The sequence below is a fragment of the Engystomops pustulosus genome, chromosome 2, assembly GCF_040894005.1.
Source record: "Engystomops pustulosus chromosome 2, aEngPut4.maternal, whole genome shotgun sequence".
Taxonomy (NCBI): Eukaryota; Metazoa; Chordata; class Amphibia; order Anura; family Leptodactylidae; genus Engystomops; species Engystomops pustulosus.
The window spans coordinates 45,350,203-45,363,238 of NC_092412.1; the positions used below are offsets into that span (position 1 = coordinate 45,350,203).

The 13,036-nt window shown below is 40.2% G+C and overlaps 1 protein-coding gene across 5 annotated transcripts in view; it reads right to left on the minus strand.

The window, feature by feature from the left end:
- Nucleotides 1-22: 22 nt before the first annotated feature.
- The window catches only part of SUPT20H (SPT20 homolog, SAGA complex component), a 47,717-nt gene continuing 34,703 nt past the window's right edge, over nucleotides 23-13,036 (minus strand). For 2 of the 5 annotated variants that reach the window (XM_072134433.1, XM_072134432.1), the window contains exons 20-25: nucleotides 12,176-12,342; nucleotides 11,205-11,260; nucleotides 8,773-8,907; nucleotides 6,423-6,528; nucleotides 1,591-1,712; nucleotides 23-263 (exon numbers count right to left, since the gene is read on the minus strand). In XM_072134433.1, the coding sequence (XP_071990534.1) occupies nucleotides 168-263; nucleotides 1,591-1,712; nucleotides 6,423-6,528; nucleotides 8,773-8,907; nucleotides 11,205-11,260; nucleotides 12,176-12,342 (682 nt within the window). In that variant the 3' untranslated portion in view covers nucleotides 23-167. The remainder of the gene's footprint in view (nucleotides 264-1,590; nucleotides 1,713-6,422; nucleotides 6,529-8,772; nucleotides 8,908-11,204; nucleotides 11,261-12,175; nucleotides 12,343-13,036) is intronic. The other 3 variants (XM_072134435.1, XM_072134434.1, XM_072134436.1) reach the window with 3 other exon arrangements.

Here is a 13,036-nt window from a genome sequence, read left to right on the forward strand (position 1 = left end):
TTTTTTCTTTTCTTAAAATGAATTGAAATATCTATAACATTAAAACACATTTAAAACTATTGTAGAGAAGGCAATATTTGGCTGATGAGTCTGTGCAGGAAACGGGCGGCTGGCGTCCTCCGCAGTTTCGGGTCCGGGGTTGGTGGGAGGACGGGAGGTCCTCTACGTCACTTATTTCTTGATCTGCTGTCTGAAGGAGGAGGCGCTGGAGTTTGTGCTGTTGCCATAGCCATTTGATGCATTTGATGTTGCAAGAATTGCAACTGTGAACATATAGATGGAGGAAGAAAATAAAAAGAGAATTTTCAGCAAAGAATAAAATGTAATATTTTTTTTAGCAGAAGCTGATACTGGAATCAGATGCTACGACACAGACACATGAATGAGCAGTCATGCAGCATCAGTGGGACCAAAGCGAGTCATGTGGAGGATACAGGGTCACACAGAGACCCAGTGCTCTTACTACAGACTGGTTAAGGTTTAGCTTTGGTGCAAATTTTGTCCCTACCTAAGTGTCCACCTAGGGAACTTTTAACCCAAATGTTAACGGAAACCATTTGAGTTGATGCATTATGAACCAAACATACTATAGCTACACTGCTGCGGGATCATATCTCGGTTAATCCCCAAGTTGAGTAATTTTGTTGAAAAAACAATTATAACATTCAGGACCTTGGGAAAGCTAGGTTAGGCTGGCTGCCTACATAAACACATCACACACGGAGCTTAGTCAAGACATGACTAATTAACCTGAGCTGGATGACACCGCAGCTGGGGGATGGTGCAGCAATTGATTATTCTGCCTTCAGGCACAACCCAGGGATTACATCATCCTGTGAAGCAGTAAATAACTCGGGTACTAGGAGAAGCTCTGAAGGATAGAACTTCATTATCATAATGTTATATTTGTTTTATCAGCAAAACCACTCAGCACAGGGATTAACCAAGATATGTGCCTGCATCAGTGTAGCTACAGCATTCCCAAGCTATGTTTGCTTCATACTGCATCAAATGGTAGGGTTCCTTTAAAGTTAACAGCAGAAGGAGCTGAGCAGATAAATATATGTATTTTTTTTTAACTTATTTCAGAAACCTGGAATTATGAGTCTAGTAGGCAGTCCTCCTCTGTTTTCGTAAGCCGTTTTCTGTTTTCATGCAGTGAGTAGGTGCACCCATTGGACTCATAAGTGTGATCTAAATGACAAATTTTACAGAATTCCCCCTCCCCTCAGCAAACTACCTTATGTCAGCTCCCTGACGTTGTGTGCTGAGAACATTGTCTGATATGTGTTGAAGCAGCTCTACAAATGAGGTTACATATTTCAAGCTACCGTATAGATGTATAGGCGGAGCACATCTCGGGCTCTAAACAATATAACCATTACAATTCTGCACCTCTCATATCTGCAGCCACTCCCAGCTCTAATGTCCTGCCATAGCATTTCACATGCAGCATTTTATCATTTTGCATCCATGCAAAATCAAAAAGCTTTGGTCTAGTTTCAAGCATCTGTCACTGCAATTATTGGTATCCTATGGGCAGACTATCACACAGCAGTAATAGTTCTTGTATTTGCTATGTAATATTACTTGTATGGGTGGCTGCTGCTGCTGTTGCTGCTTTTGCAGTTGTAAGGCAGGAGATAGATGCATATTCTTGTGGGATGGTTTGTGCCCGGGTCTGTTCACAGCAGAGCCGAGCTGAGGTAACACTATAGAGAGGAGAAGGGAAGAGCAGGTTCATCAACGTGGCAGAGTACTTAGTAGTTGGTACTTAGAAGGGACATGTAAGCGGCCATACTTAACTGCAAAACCACAACTTGCAGCATAGCAGACATAAAAAAACAAAACAAAAACAATTTACTTGCCCCTAAAGGAGGGCATTGATATAAAATTATGTCTCTTAATTTAAAGAGGACCTGTCACCAGATTTTGACCCCCCCCCCCTAACACTCCCTGCTGATAAAGGGTTACAAGTCCTCCCCATATCACCACTTTAATTTACAGATCAGAAAAACATCTGAAATGAGGGTAGATTTTCTGACTCTTGTCTTCTGGCTCTGACTCTTCTCTCTCTCTCAGGTTGGCAGTGAGCCACGCCCCATTATTGTGACTGACAGATCTTTGTCTCTTCAAATCCCTGCTCTGCCTCCTTGTACTTAGGGACAGTCTGCTAATATTCAACTACAGACATATAAAGCTCTAAATACAGATGGGAAATATTGTGTCAATTTTTTATGCAGTGCCTTGTGTTACATTCTTGACATGTGACCAGTGACATCTTCCCAGGTCCTTTAGCTTTCTAGGAATAGCAAACTGTACACCATGTATGTGATTACAAGAAGTCACAGCAGCGTCCATGGAGGATGGAGAGGAGTATAAGTTCATGGAGGCTGCTGTGACTTCATGTGGTCAGATACATACATGGGGTAAAGTTTGTTATTATTGTTATTATTAAGACGCTAAAGTACCTGAGATGTCACTCTGGTCACATTACATGAACTGTGACCAATAAGGAGGCATAAGGCATGGGGAGTATTAGATGGGAAGGGCCAGCTGAGCAGGACATGACCTCCTCAGATGCCAGGGATTATAATATAAGATAAAAGGTGATTGATGTGGATGTAAGCAAAACAATTTTTAGCTAAAAGGAGGGGGTCAGTCAGTGAACAGGGCTCTATAGGAACCTGTCACTGGTTGTATATGTGCAAATGTGGTGACAGGTTCCTTTAAAGTTTGTTAAAACAAGTTTTCAAAATGTTATGTTACTGTTCCATATAACTATACCTTACTGTTCTGTGGAGATCACTTTGCAGTAGCCTTCTCATTATCATTTCAATGAAAGCTAATGTGCATCTATCACTCATGGGCTCCACTATTCACAATAGCTGATGCATAGGTCAGAAGAGCCGGTCTACAATCTATAAAACCACCTGACCCTTCATCATGTATTGAACATGGACAGTGGATTTTATTTATTTATTTATTTTGTATTATATCAGGAAAGATTTAAGGTTTGGTGGCCCATAAAATCAAGATATTGTGATTTGTTTCAAAATATTGGTCATAACCTCAACTATTTAACCCCTTATTAATAGTTTACAGCTTAATGACCAGACTAGATTTTTGAGAACCTATCGTGTGTCTCGATAATTGGTTATAACTTTGGAACGCTGTAACATATCCGAGGGATTTTTAAATTGTAATTTAAGTGATAAGTTTTGAGTTTCATTCTAAAAAAAAAAAATTGGGCAAAAATTCTTAATTTTCAAAGTTTTAAATGTTCTGCTTTCTAGATATTTAGTTACACCACCCAAATAGCTTGATAACTTACATTTCTGGAATGTCTGCTTTACGATGACATGGGTTTTTTTTTTTTTTTATACATCCTCTTGTTTTTCTAGGATCTTATGAGGTTTAGAACTTTGGCGATTTTCATGGGGCAACTGGACTCACATTTTTCAGGGGCAACTCCGCTTTCAAGTGTCTTTGAGAGGCCTATTTATACTATACGCATAGAAACTACAACCCTAATCTTATGTTAAACAACTGTTATGAATTTTGTTAACCCATTAAGTGTTTCACAGAGGTTAAAACGACATGGACGCTTTAGAAACGTTAATTTTTTGGGAGAAAATACATTCAGATAAGCCAAAAAAAAACAAAAAACAACACTTTCACATTGAATTAAATGAGGAAATGCTCTGCGAAGTTTGATACCCCATATGTGGTGGTAAACTGCTGTGTTGGCATATGGCCGTACATGGCATGAAAGCAGAACCATTCACAGTAGATTTGTGTTGTCACATTGTACAGGCTATAACATTTGTAATATTTTGGTAATGAAAACATATGAGGGCTTATTTGTGGGATGAGATACTCTATAGATAATTCAATTTGGGAGTCTATAGCTTATTCATGAGATTTTATTACCTGTCTCAACGGGGACATCATCAATTTTTATTTTGGATTTTTAGTCCTTTTATTCAAGCCGCTTACCATAACATAAAAAAATATATATTTTATCTTTATTCTCTGGTTCACATGGGATACACTTACACATGCTTATTAAGGGGTTAAAAGTGAGTACATGTATCTAGAGTTGGACTGACATATGTTGGGTCTACCAGAGGTGGTGATCTTGAGGGACCACCCTTCAACCATAAAATACCATTAAACAAATCATATAATTTAAGATGTATCATCAACAAGATGTAATAATCTACTGTATAATATTGGAATCATCCTATATGAAATAGATCATAATATCAAATTATTACTCCACCCATTCCCAAATGAAGATCTTTGGGGCCCATTTTAAACATTATAAAGTGTTGGAACCTGGGGCCCACTGGAAGATTCTCCGATGCTCTGGTGGGCCAGTCCTACACTGGCAGCATCAGTGTATAATAACCTATAATCAGGCCTCATACACACTTGTAATCACGATGGCTCTGTAAGTATGGCACCCAAGCATTATACAGCAGTTTATATACAACTACATGAGCAATAATCAGCTGTGTTGGCAATTTGTAGTGAAAATTATAGCTATACACCAGGCTTAGGTTTGCTATGTATTGTGTATGCTTAACATGCAACACATCCTTAAAGGGGTCGTCTACTCACATCACGTTAGCCCCTATCCACTGGATACTTGGTGATGGGTGGGGTCTCATTGGTGGAAACCCCCATGGATCACAAGAATGTGGGTCGGTTGTACCCCCAAAGAATGGAGCTGCAGGTTGTATATGTATAATATTCTACTCACTGTCAAAGGAATGGATGAAGATAGCCGAGCGCCATTGTCAGCACCATAGATGAATAGGGCAGCAGGGTGCCCATGTGTCTTGCTGCTCTGTTCATTTCGGTTACACCAAACTCACGTTCAGGTAATCTGTGGGGGTCCCACCACAGCATGTTGTGACTGGAAAACCCCTTTATCTTTTGTTTTTAAATATTTCGTAAAACCACATAACTTAATTAAAATCCCCTTCAAACGTCTATATTATTGAATATCCATATCTTCCATACAGCCATGTGCTACATGTTGGGGGTGCCTATTCCCTACCAAGATCCTTCTGACAAATTTACTCAGCATTGTCCATGACCGCTGTACGATACTTACTGCCTGCAAAGAGTTCACCAGCCATTACTCAATGTAGTCCTAAACTACCTCGTATATGATCAGTGCTATTTTAAAGGGCATCTACCACCAGGATGAAAGACTGTATACAAATGAGCCTGAGGAGCTCCAGGCTCCATTAACGTCTATAGAGCCTGGAGCTTGTCAGACTCATTTGCATACAATCCTTCATCCTGGTGGTAGGTGTCACATCTTGAGCTGGATCAAGGAAGTATAAACATAGCTGGAATATCATTGGACTCCTGCTCTGGGCCCTCAAAACTCTTCCTGGTCAGGGGGGGGGGGGGGGGGAGCTATAATAATCCAAATTCTTCTCCTTTCTACTGTATTGCTGTCCTCGGGACACCAATGCATTTAAAAGCTGTGATTAATAAGTGGGTTTTTGTTGTATTTTGGCCACTCAGTCTCTAAAAGGTTCACCATCAATGGAATAGGAGATAAAAGCCTGACCTATGGGGACCAACCATTGGGACACCAGGAATTGTGAGATGGTCTGCCCCCGTTAAAATTAAGCAGTAGTTTACATACATGGCTACTGCTCTATTCACTTGTATGTGACCAAGACTCTAGCTCCAGAGGGCATTGCATGCCCACCTTCTCATAACTACTGGAAATCCCTGCGCTCGGACCCCGCTGATCAGATATGATTAAGGCAAGAATGTATAAACTACAGTAAAGGGGTAATATCACCATAGAAACACCTATGCACCAACTAAAAAGAATTTATGCTAAAAAGGCATCAGCGTCCTGGGGGGGGGGGGGCAGTTTATTATACAGTTTTATTAATATTATTGTATTATCTTTTTCTTAGCGGGTAAAATTAATCCTTTTTTTTATTACTTGAAGAATAACCTGTCTATTTCTAGAACTAGTTTTCTATATGGAAAGCCATTCTGGTAGAAGGTCAGCTATGAGCATTTATTAATAGGACGGATAAAGCTGGTTGCTATGGAAAGCTAAAATCCAGAAAGCCTCAAATAAAATACTTTGTACATTTGCAATAATAAGTCCTTCTAAAATTGTCCATAAAAACCAGACAATGTGCAGCACAGTCCATCATTTGCAGCGACCCTGCTCTGCTACTACCCCTATTCCATCAGCGGGAACCTTATGTATCCTGTAGGAGATCCACGGATAACGTCAAACCATCGGAATCAGGTAGTGAAACCTCCTGGTAGTGGATTCCCACTTTTGCTGCATGACCATGGTGTGAACTAGGACGTATGAGATGAGCGGTTGAGGATTATATACTGAGGGAGCAGGGTATAGGAATACATACCCGCAGTCTGCTGAGGCATGAAACCACCTACTCCTGTCAGGTTAATGACAGCTGCTTGCTGGGAGTTCAATGTCTGCTCCTGACTATTAGGACCTTGCTCCATTCCCTGAAAAAGGACAAGAACAAAGCAGGTTTGTCATAATATCTCCACATCGTATGTGGTAAGCTGGGCCTACAGCATTGCCAAAAATGAGGGGCCTTCGACCCAACTTTCTGTCAGCAATGTCTACCATGTATATCCACTATATAGCATTAAATTTCAGTTCTGATCTTAGACACCACCGACTATGGTTTTAAAGGGATTGACCACTTTACCTCATGTTTTTGTAATGTGTGTGTGTGTGTGTGTGTGTGAGGGGCAGGATATTAGGTAATTTACCAATATACATCTATTAATAGTTTTGTTCTGCTTTCTTGATATGTAAAGTGAAGTCTCCTGTCTTTTACCTCATCAGCCAAACATTCCTGACCATAAAATGGCCGCAGATGGAGGGTCATATGATCTTTATCTGTCCATGATGACCCTGACAGGCCCTTATGATGGTATTCATGAATATAAGGTCAAGGTCCTAGCAGGGCAATTGCTCATGGACAGATAATAGTATAGAACCGAATATTGTGCCCCCCTACATATAAACACACACAAAGGGGGAGATTTATCATAAGTCTCTTAGACCAGAACTATTCTAGTTGCACACAGCAACCAATCAGAGCTCAGCTTTCGTTTCCCCACACCTGTTTATAAAATTAAAGCTGAGCTCTGATTGGTTTCTATGGGCAACTAAAACAGTTTTACCTCAGAAACTTGATAATAAATCTCCCCAAAAGTGTGTAAAGTGATCAACCCCTTTAAGGCTTTTCTTATTTACGGGTCATACTTGTAAAACCACATAGAAGGTCTGGGGTTACTACAGTGTTCCTGCTGTCCCAAAGGCAAACCTACAGCAGTTGTACATTGTGAGGAATCCTCTGAGACATCGAATCTGTCTCCCAGAGACCTGTGAGAGGAAAGCAGTGCTGTATGGGGGGTAACTTCAGCTGCAAAAGGAGATATATCAGGAAAGATCATATGCATGTGTAATTTGTACTAAAAACCCGTACAAAGCTGCAATCAGGGTTAGGTTTTGTGCCTGGACATCTGTGTGGCCAAACCTTTGTGTGTGGTAGTAGCAGCAGGACAATAGAAAATACATTTTAATCCAGGTGTCGAGATGTCTACACTTGCTGCAAAGTCTCTCCCATTATCTGTGACAAAGAGCTTTAGCAATCTTATGGATGCTTAGTTTTTCAGAGTGTAAGGGCTGGGGAGCAGTTTCCTGAAGATATCTCCATAATGCTCTAAGTCCAGCTACAATACTGAAAACAAATGCATTTTTTACATTGTGGTTTGCTATTAACACCACACACACGTCTCGAGTGCTGCTACCTAACACGGTGTGCAGCTTTGTATGTAGTAACTGCTGGTAGGCTTCCTTTAAATATAAATGATTGGAGCTGTCCATTCGTTTAATCTATATGCAGGTTTTTTTTACGGAAATCTATCTATCGTTTGAAGGGGTACTGCTTCTCTTTGATAACGTCCAGACATCACATAACTTGTGTGCATTCAAGTGAATGAGGCTTAACTGCTGTACTATGTACTGATATTTTGGGGGATTTATGAAGTCTGTGTCTGTTGCCCACAGCAACTATTCAAAGTACAGCTTAAAAGGAAATCTACCATCAAAATGCAGCATGATAAAACAGGGACACTAGCGATTACTGTGGTAATCTTCTTATATTGGTTATCCACTGCCTACTTCCTTCTAAAATTATGCAAAAGAGCCTAACAGGCTCCTGGGGAACAACCCCCTTCTGTACTATAACTTCATAGGCTGTTACAGTGTCTCACGCCCACACTGCTCGAACAGGACTTCACCCCTGTCTTTGCCTGATGTAACCCAACATAGTGTGAGAGTGACTGTGTGTGTGGGTTAAGGCACAGTGACAGTGATAATCTTCTTATATTTGTGATGGCTTCCTTCCTACTAAAAGCAACTTGTAAAATTATGCTAATAAGCCTGAAGGGCTCCTGGGGGTATTACCAGAGTCCTTCAGGCTTATTAGCATAAATTTAGTTGCTTTTAGTAGGAAGGAAGCCATGGATAACAAATATAAGAAGATTATCACAGTCACTGTGCCTGGATCTATGAGTAAGTGTCCCTGGTTTATCATGCTTGAATTTCATGGTAGATTATCTTTAAAATAGGTGGGGCTATTTACCAAAGCAGAACTCCCATTTGCGGTGGGCAGTAAACACAATTTATCTGTTAGTCTCCCCACTTTGATTTAGTAGTGAAAGAGTCCTTACCGATGGTAACAGTCCCAGCTGGTCGCTCGGCTGGGGGCTGGAGGTGGTGGTCTGCTGAGACTGTTGTTGTGAGTACTGTGACAGCTGCGGTTGTTGTTGTTGCATTGGATTGAATATAAGTGAAGCACCGGGAAGCTGTTTCAAAGACGACATCCAGTTTCAGAATAATGCAGGGTTTGTCATTGTAGTATGTGTATATAAGCAGGCGGACCGTCCGGTCATGGTCAGGTGTTCACAACCTTTGTAGTATTTTCACAAAGCAAAGTTGTACATGTGACTGGTGACTAAGACCTCTTTCATTGGAACGGGTGAGGGACCGATATCCAGCCACACAGTTTGCGGCCAGGAATTGGTCCTCATAGAAGCCTATGGCGTCTGGCCGCAGTACAGTAATCACACACGGGTCACTGTACCGTCCAGGGGGAAAAAGAGAGCGTACTTTTATCTTATTTTGTAGGTACAACCGGAAACCATGCCTTGGAGAGGGGAGGGTTAAGCGCTGCTCCTCTCTCCAGCGTGAGGCTGTATGAGCCTACCTTCATATAAAAGACGCCCAAGGCTAAATTAACACGAATGTTGTTATTGCGTATAGGCCAACCATGTGACCTGCAAATAATAGAGCAGGTCCTAAATTTGCCCCCGTTTACGGCTTGTGTAGTCTCTTTGGCAGCTTTAGGGCTATTCTGGGCAGTAAAATCAAAAAGGCTCAAGATTCAAAGTAGGATTGGCTATAAAACACCTACACAAAAAGTGAAACCTTTGTCGAACCAGCACAAAATTATAACCTAGAGTTTTGTGAAAAAACAGAGCAAAAAAACAGCAGTGTCCACCCTTGTAAGAGCAATTGATGTAAATTCTCCAGTCAGCCAGGTGATCACATTTAGGCCACAAGGAGAAGAGCCTGAAGGAGCGGTCACACGTGCCGTTATTGCATACAACTGAAGAAGAGGAGATTTGCCTAATTACATTGGTGTCAACATTGCGTTTACCAAAACGCATGCGTTAACATAGCGTTGAAAGATACATGCGTTTTGTAAATGCACAGCAATGTAATTATGCAAATCTCCTCTTAGCTGTTGTGATGCGTTTGAAAATACAGGCAATAACGGCACGTGTGAACACACCCCAAGAGCATAATCTGCTGCCATCTCTTAAGACATTAGGAGTGACAAGACCGATTTCTCGTCCCCCATAGAAGATATACACATTCTTCATTTAAAGGAGAAGACAGAATAAGAAAGACCTCAGCTTTCAAAAAAAGATCCACACCTTCTCATAAATTGTATTTGGTTTTGCATCTTTGATTAAGTGGAGTGAAAGGGGCCTGGCTACAATACTGCTCACAGAATGTGGACACATAGCGCTGTAGCCATGTTTTCCAATCCCAGACTCCTTCAAAAATTAGTATTAAACATAAGCTTACCATCAAAATCAAGCCTGATAAACCAGGGGCACTTACTCATAGATCAAGGCACTGTGACTGTTGTAATATTCTTATATTTGTTATCCATGGCCTCCTTCCTTCCAAAATCCACTTTAAAAAATATGCTAATGAGTCAGAAGAGTTGTGGGGGTGTTGCTAGAGCCCCTCCATGCTGCATCTTCACAGTGTGCAAGAGCACAGCCGTTCAGACTCTTTACAATAATTTAAAGAGTTGATGTTAGAAGGAAGGAGGCCATGGATAACAAATATAAGAAGATTACCACAGTCACAGTGCCTGGATCTATGAGTAAGTGTCCCTGGTTTATCAGGCTTGATGGTAAATTTTCCTTTATAAAAAAAGAGATAGAACCACTTGTATATTTCCATGGAACAAAAAACTGGTACAAAACATAAAAAAAAAAAAAAAAAAAAGTTCTCTCTGCATAGTAAAGAGGATAAAATATATGTAAAAAGAAAAAAAAAGAAATATGTAAAATGTGATTTATTTTATGCCAAAAACCAAACACTAAGGCTACATTCACACAACCATATGATTTCTCCAGTCCCGTATTTACGGGCCGTATATACGTGACGTTTTTCATCCGTATGCAGCACGTATGTAACCTGTATTTTATACGTCCCCATAGAGTTCTAGGGCATACGGAACTGAAATACGGGAGAAAATAGGACATGCTCTTTATTTTTATACGGCCAGTATACGGTACGGTACGGAACGGAGTTAACAACGGCAATATAAATGGTCAGACGTATTGTCCATTGAAATGAATGTGGCCGTATGTAATCCGTAAAAAAAACGGTACGGTACGGATACGGCCATTTTCATACGTCCGTGTGAATGTAGCCTTAGAGTTTAGGTACCTCAAGTGTAAAGTTGGACACAAATTATGACTTACGGAGGAAATTTTTTTTATAAAATGATAATTTTTAACCTCTATATCAAAGAAAAAAAAATAAATGAAAAAAATAAATACAAAGACGGCCTCATTACCTGTAGAAGATTTAATGGTCTCAAGTTGGGATTGTTTTTTATACCAAAAGGACCACCTGTTGAAGAAAAGTCTTTATTGAAAAATGCAGAAGGAAAGGCCGACAAAAAATGTATAGTTTTCACGCAGAAGTAAAAGAGCACAACAGCAGTTTGCTCAGCGAGAAGCCTTTGCCTACAAATAATGGTCTCTTCTTTTTGACTAAACTCCATAGTCCTGTTTCAAGGCTTTGTAATGGGTCAAACATTGACTTACGGGCACTTGAGGGAACACTACATCCAACAATCCCTGTGAGCCATGCATGCCCCAAGACTTTTATTAAAAGGGGAAAAAAAGGCCTTATTCTATTACTATGGCAGTAGAAGAAAATATTTAGCTACTAAAATAAAATGTTATCACCGGCAGAATAAGTTGCCTGTTTTAACAAATTTACAAATTGCCTATAGGAACTAAATCTAAAAAAAAAACAAAACAGAACACAGTAAGGCTGGGTTCACATGTTTTGTACAAAGCTCGGCGTATAAGTCACGAAAGCTCTTAATGTATATGCCGCGTGTACCCATTGACATATAGTGGCAGATGGAGGCAAGATGTAGCTCCTGCACAGTGACGTATGCGTTCAGAGTAGGCAATAGCAGCCTATGGGGTGCGGATGCAACGTATACGTCACTCAGTAGGAGGGAGGACACTTGTGATGTCATTGTCCATATAAGGCATCACTGGGGAAACACCTCGGTACATCGTCAGCAGCCAATCTCCAGCTACCGCCATTGTTCACTCCTTGCCCCGCATTCAGCGGAGAGGAGGAGTCACTGGTCAATGTATCCCACTGTATGTGTCCTTACAACATAAGGCACAAAACGTGATGTGAACCCAGCCGAACAAGGCGTTATTATAGAACGATTAAGCAACAAATTTTTTTTTTGTCCACACAGAAATCACCAAACCTCCACCAACAACTAATGATACTAACCTGCCTGAGAGGCAGACTGCATGGCAGCCGGTAATGTGCCTGGCATTGTACCTGGCACCAGGCCTCCTGATGGTAAAATGCCACTCAGATTTATCCCTGCAGGGGTCATGGCACCAGTACTACACCCCAGCATGGTATTTGAGCCACTCATCAATGCCTGTGGGCCGCTGTGGAACAGGAAAGAAAGTGAATTAATTTCTACAGAATTCCAGATTTTAGATTGAGCTGAGATTTACACTTTGTAGTCTGGTTCTATATGCACTAGAAGAGTGTGTACTGGTGAAGGACTTCTCTACAACCCCATACCATGTATGTATATCACTGCATAAGTCACATATAGAGGAAATAATAATCTTAATAATAATCTTTATGTAGTGCGATCATATTCCGTAGCGCTTTAGAAAATCAAAGAAATATCAAAGCAGCTGTACCGCTTATATACCGTACTTCATCAGCAAAACTGAGGCAGCTATGTTCAAAAAAAAAAGTGTTTTACGACCCTCACCTTGTATTGCTACAATATATTACTATCTGTACTGCATTCAAAATAGGAAATACTGTAATAATAAATGTTAATAAAAAGGAAATTCAAACTTAAAAATGCTAAAATGCCTTGTGTAATCTATCATTATAGGAAATATATTTGAAAATTTGGAAATTTATTTGAAAATACACGGACAATGGAATTAAGAAGAATAAAAAAAAATAAATTTAAAAAAGGAAATTTTGAGACCAAGCGTTAACTTCACAGTCACATCTTCAATAAAGCATCTAATGAAGCAATGAAATAGCATTGAAATAGGATTATCCTGACAACTACTATGTACACTAAAAATATATATTGTAATATACAAATTAGGG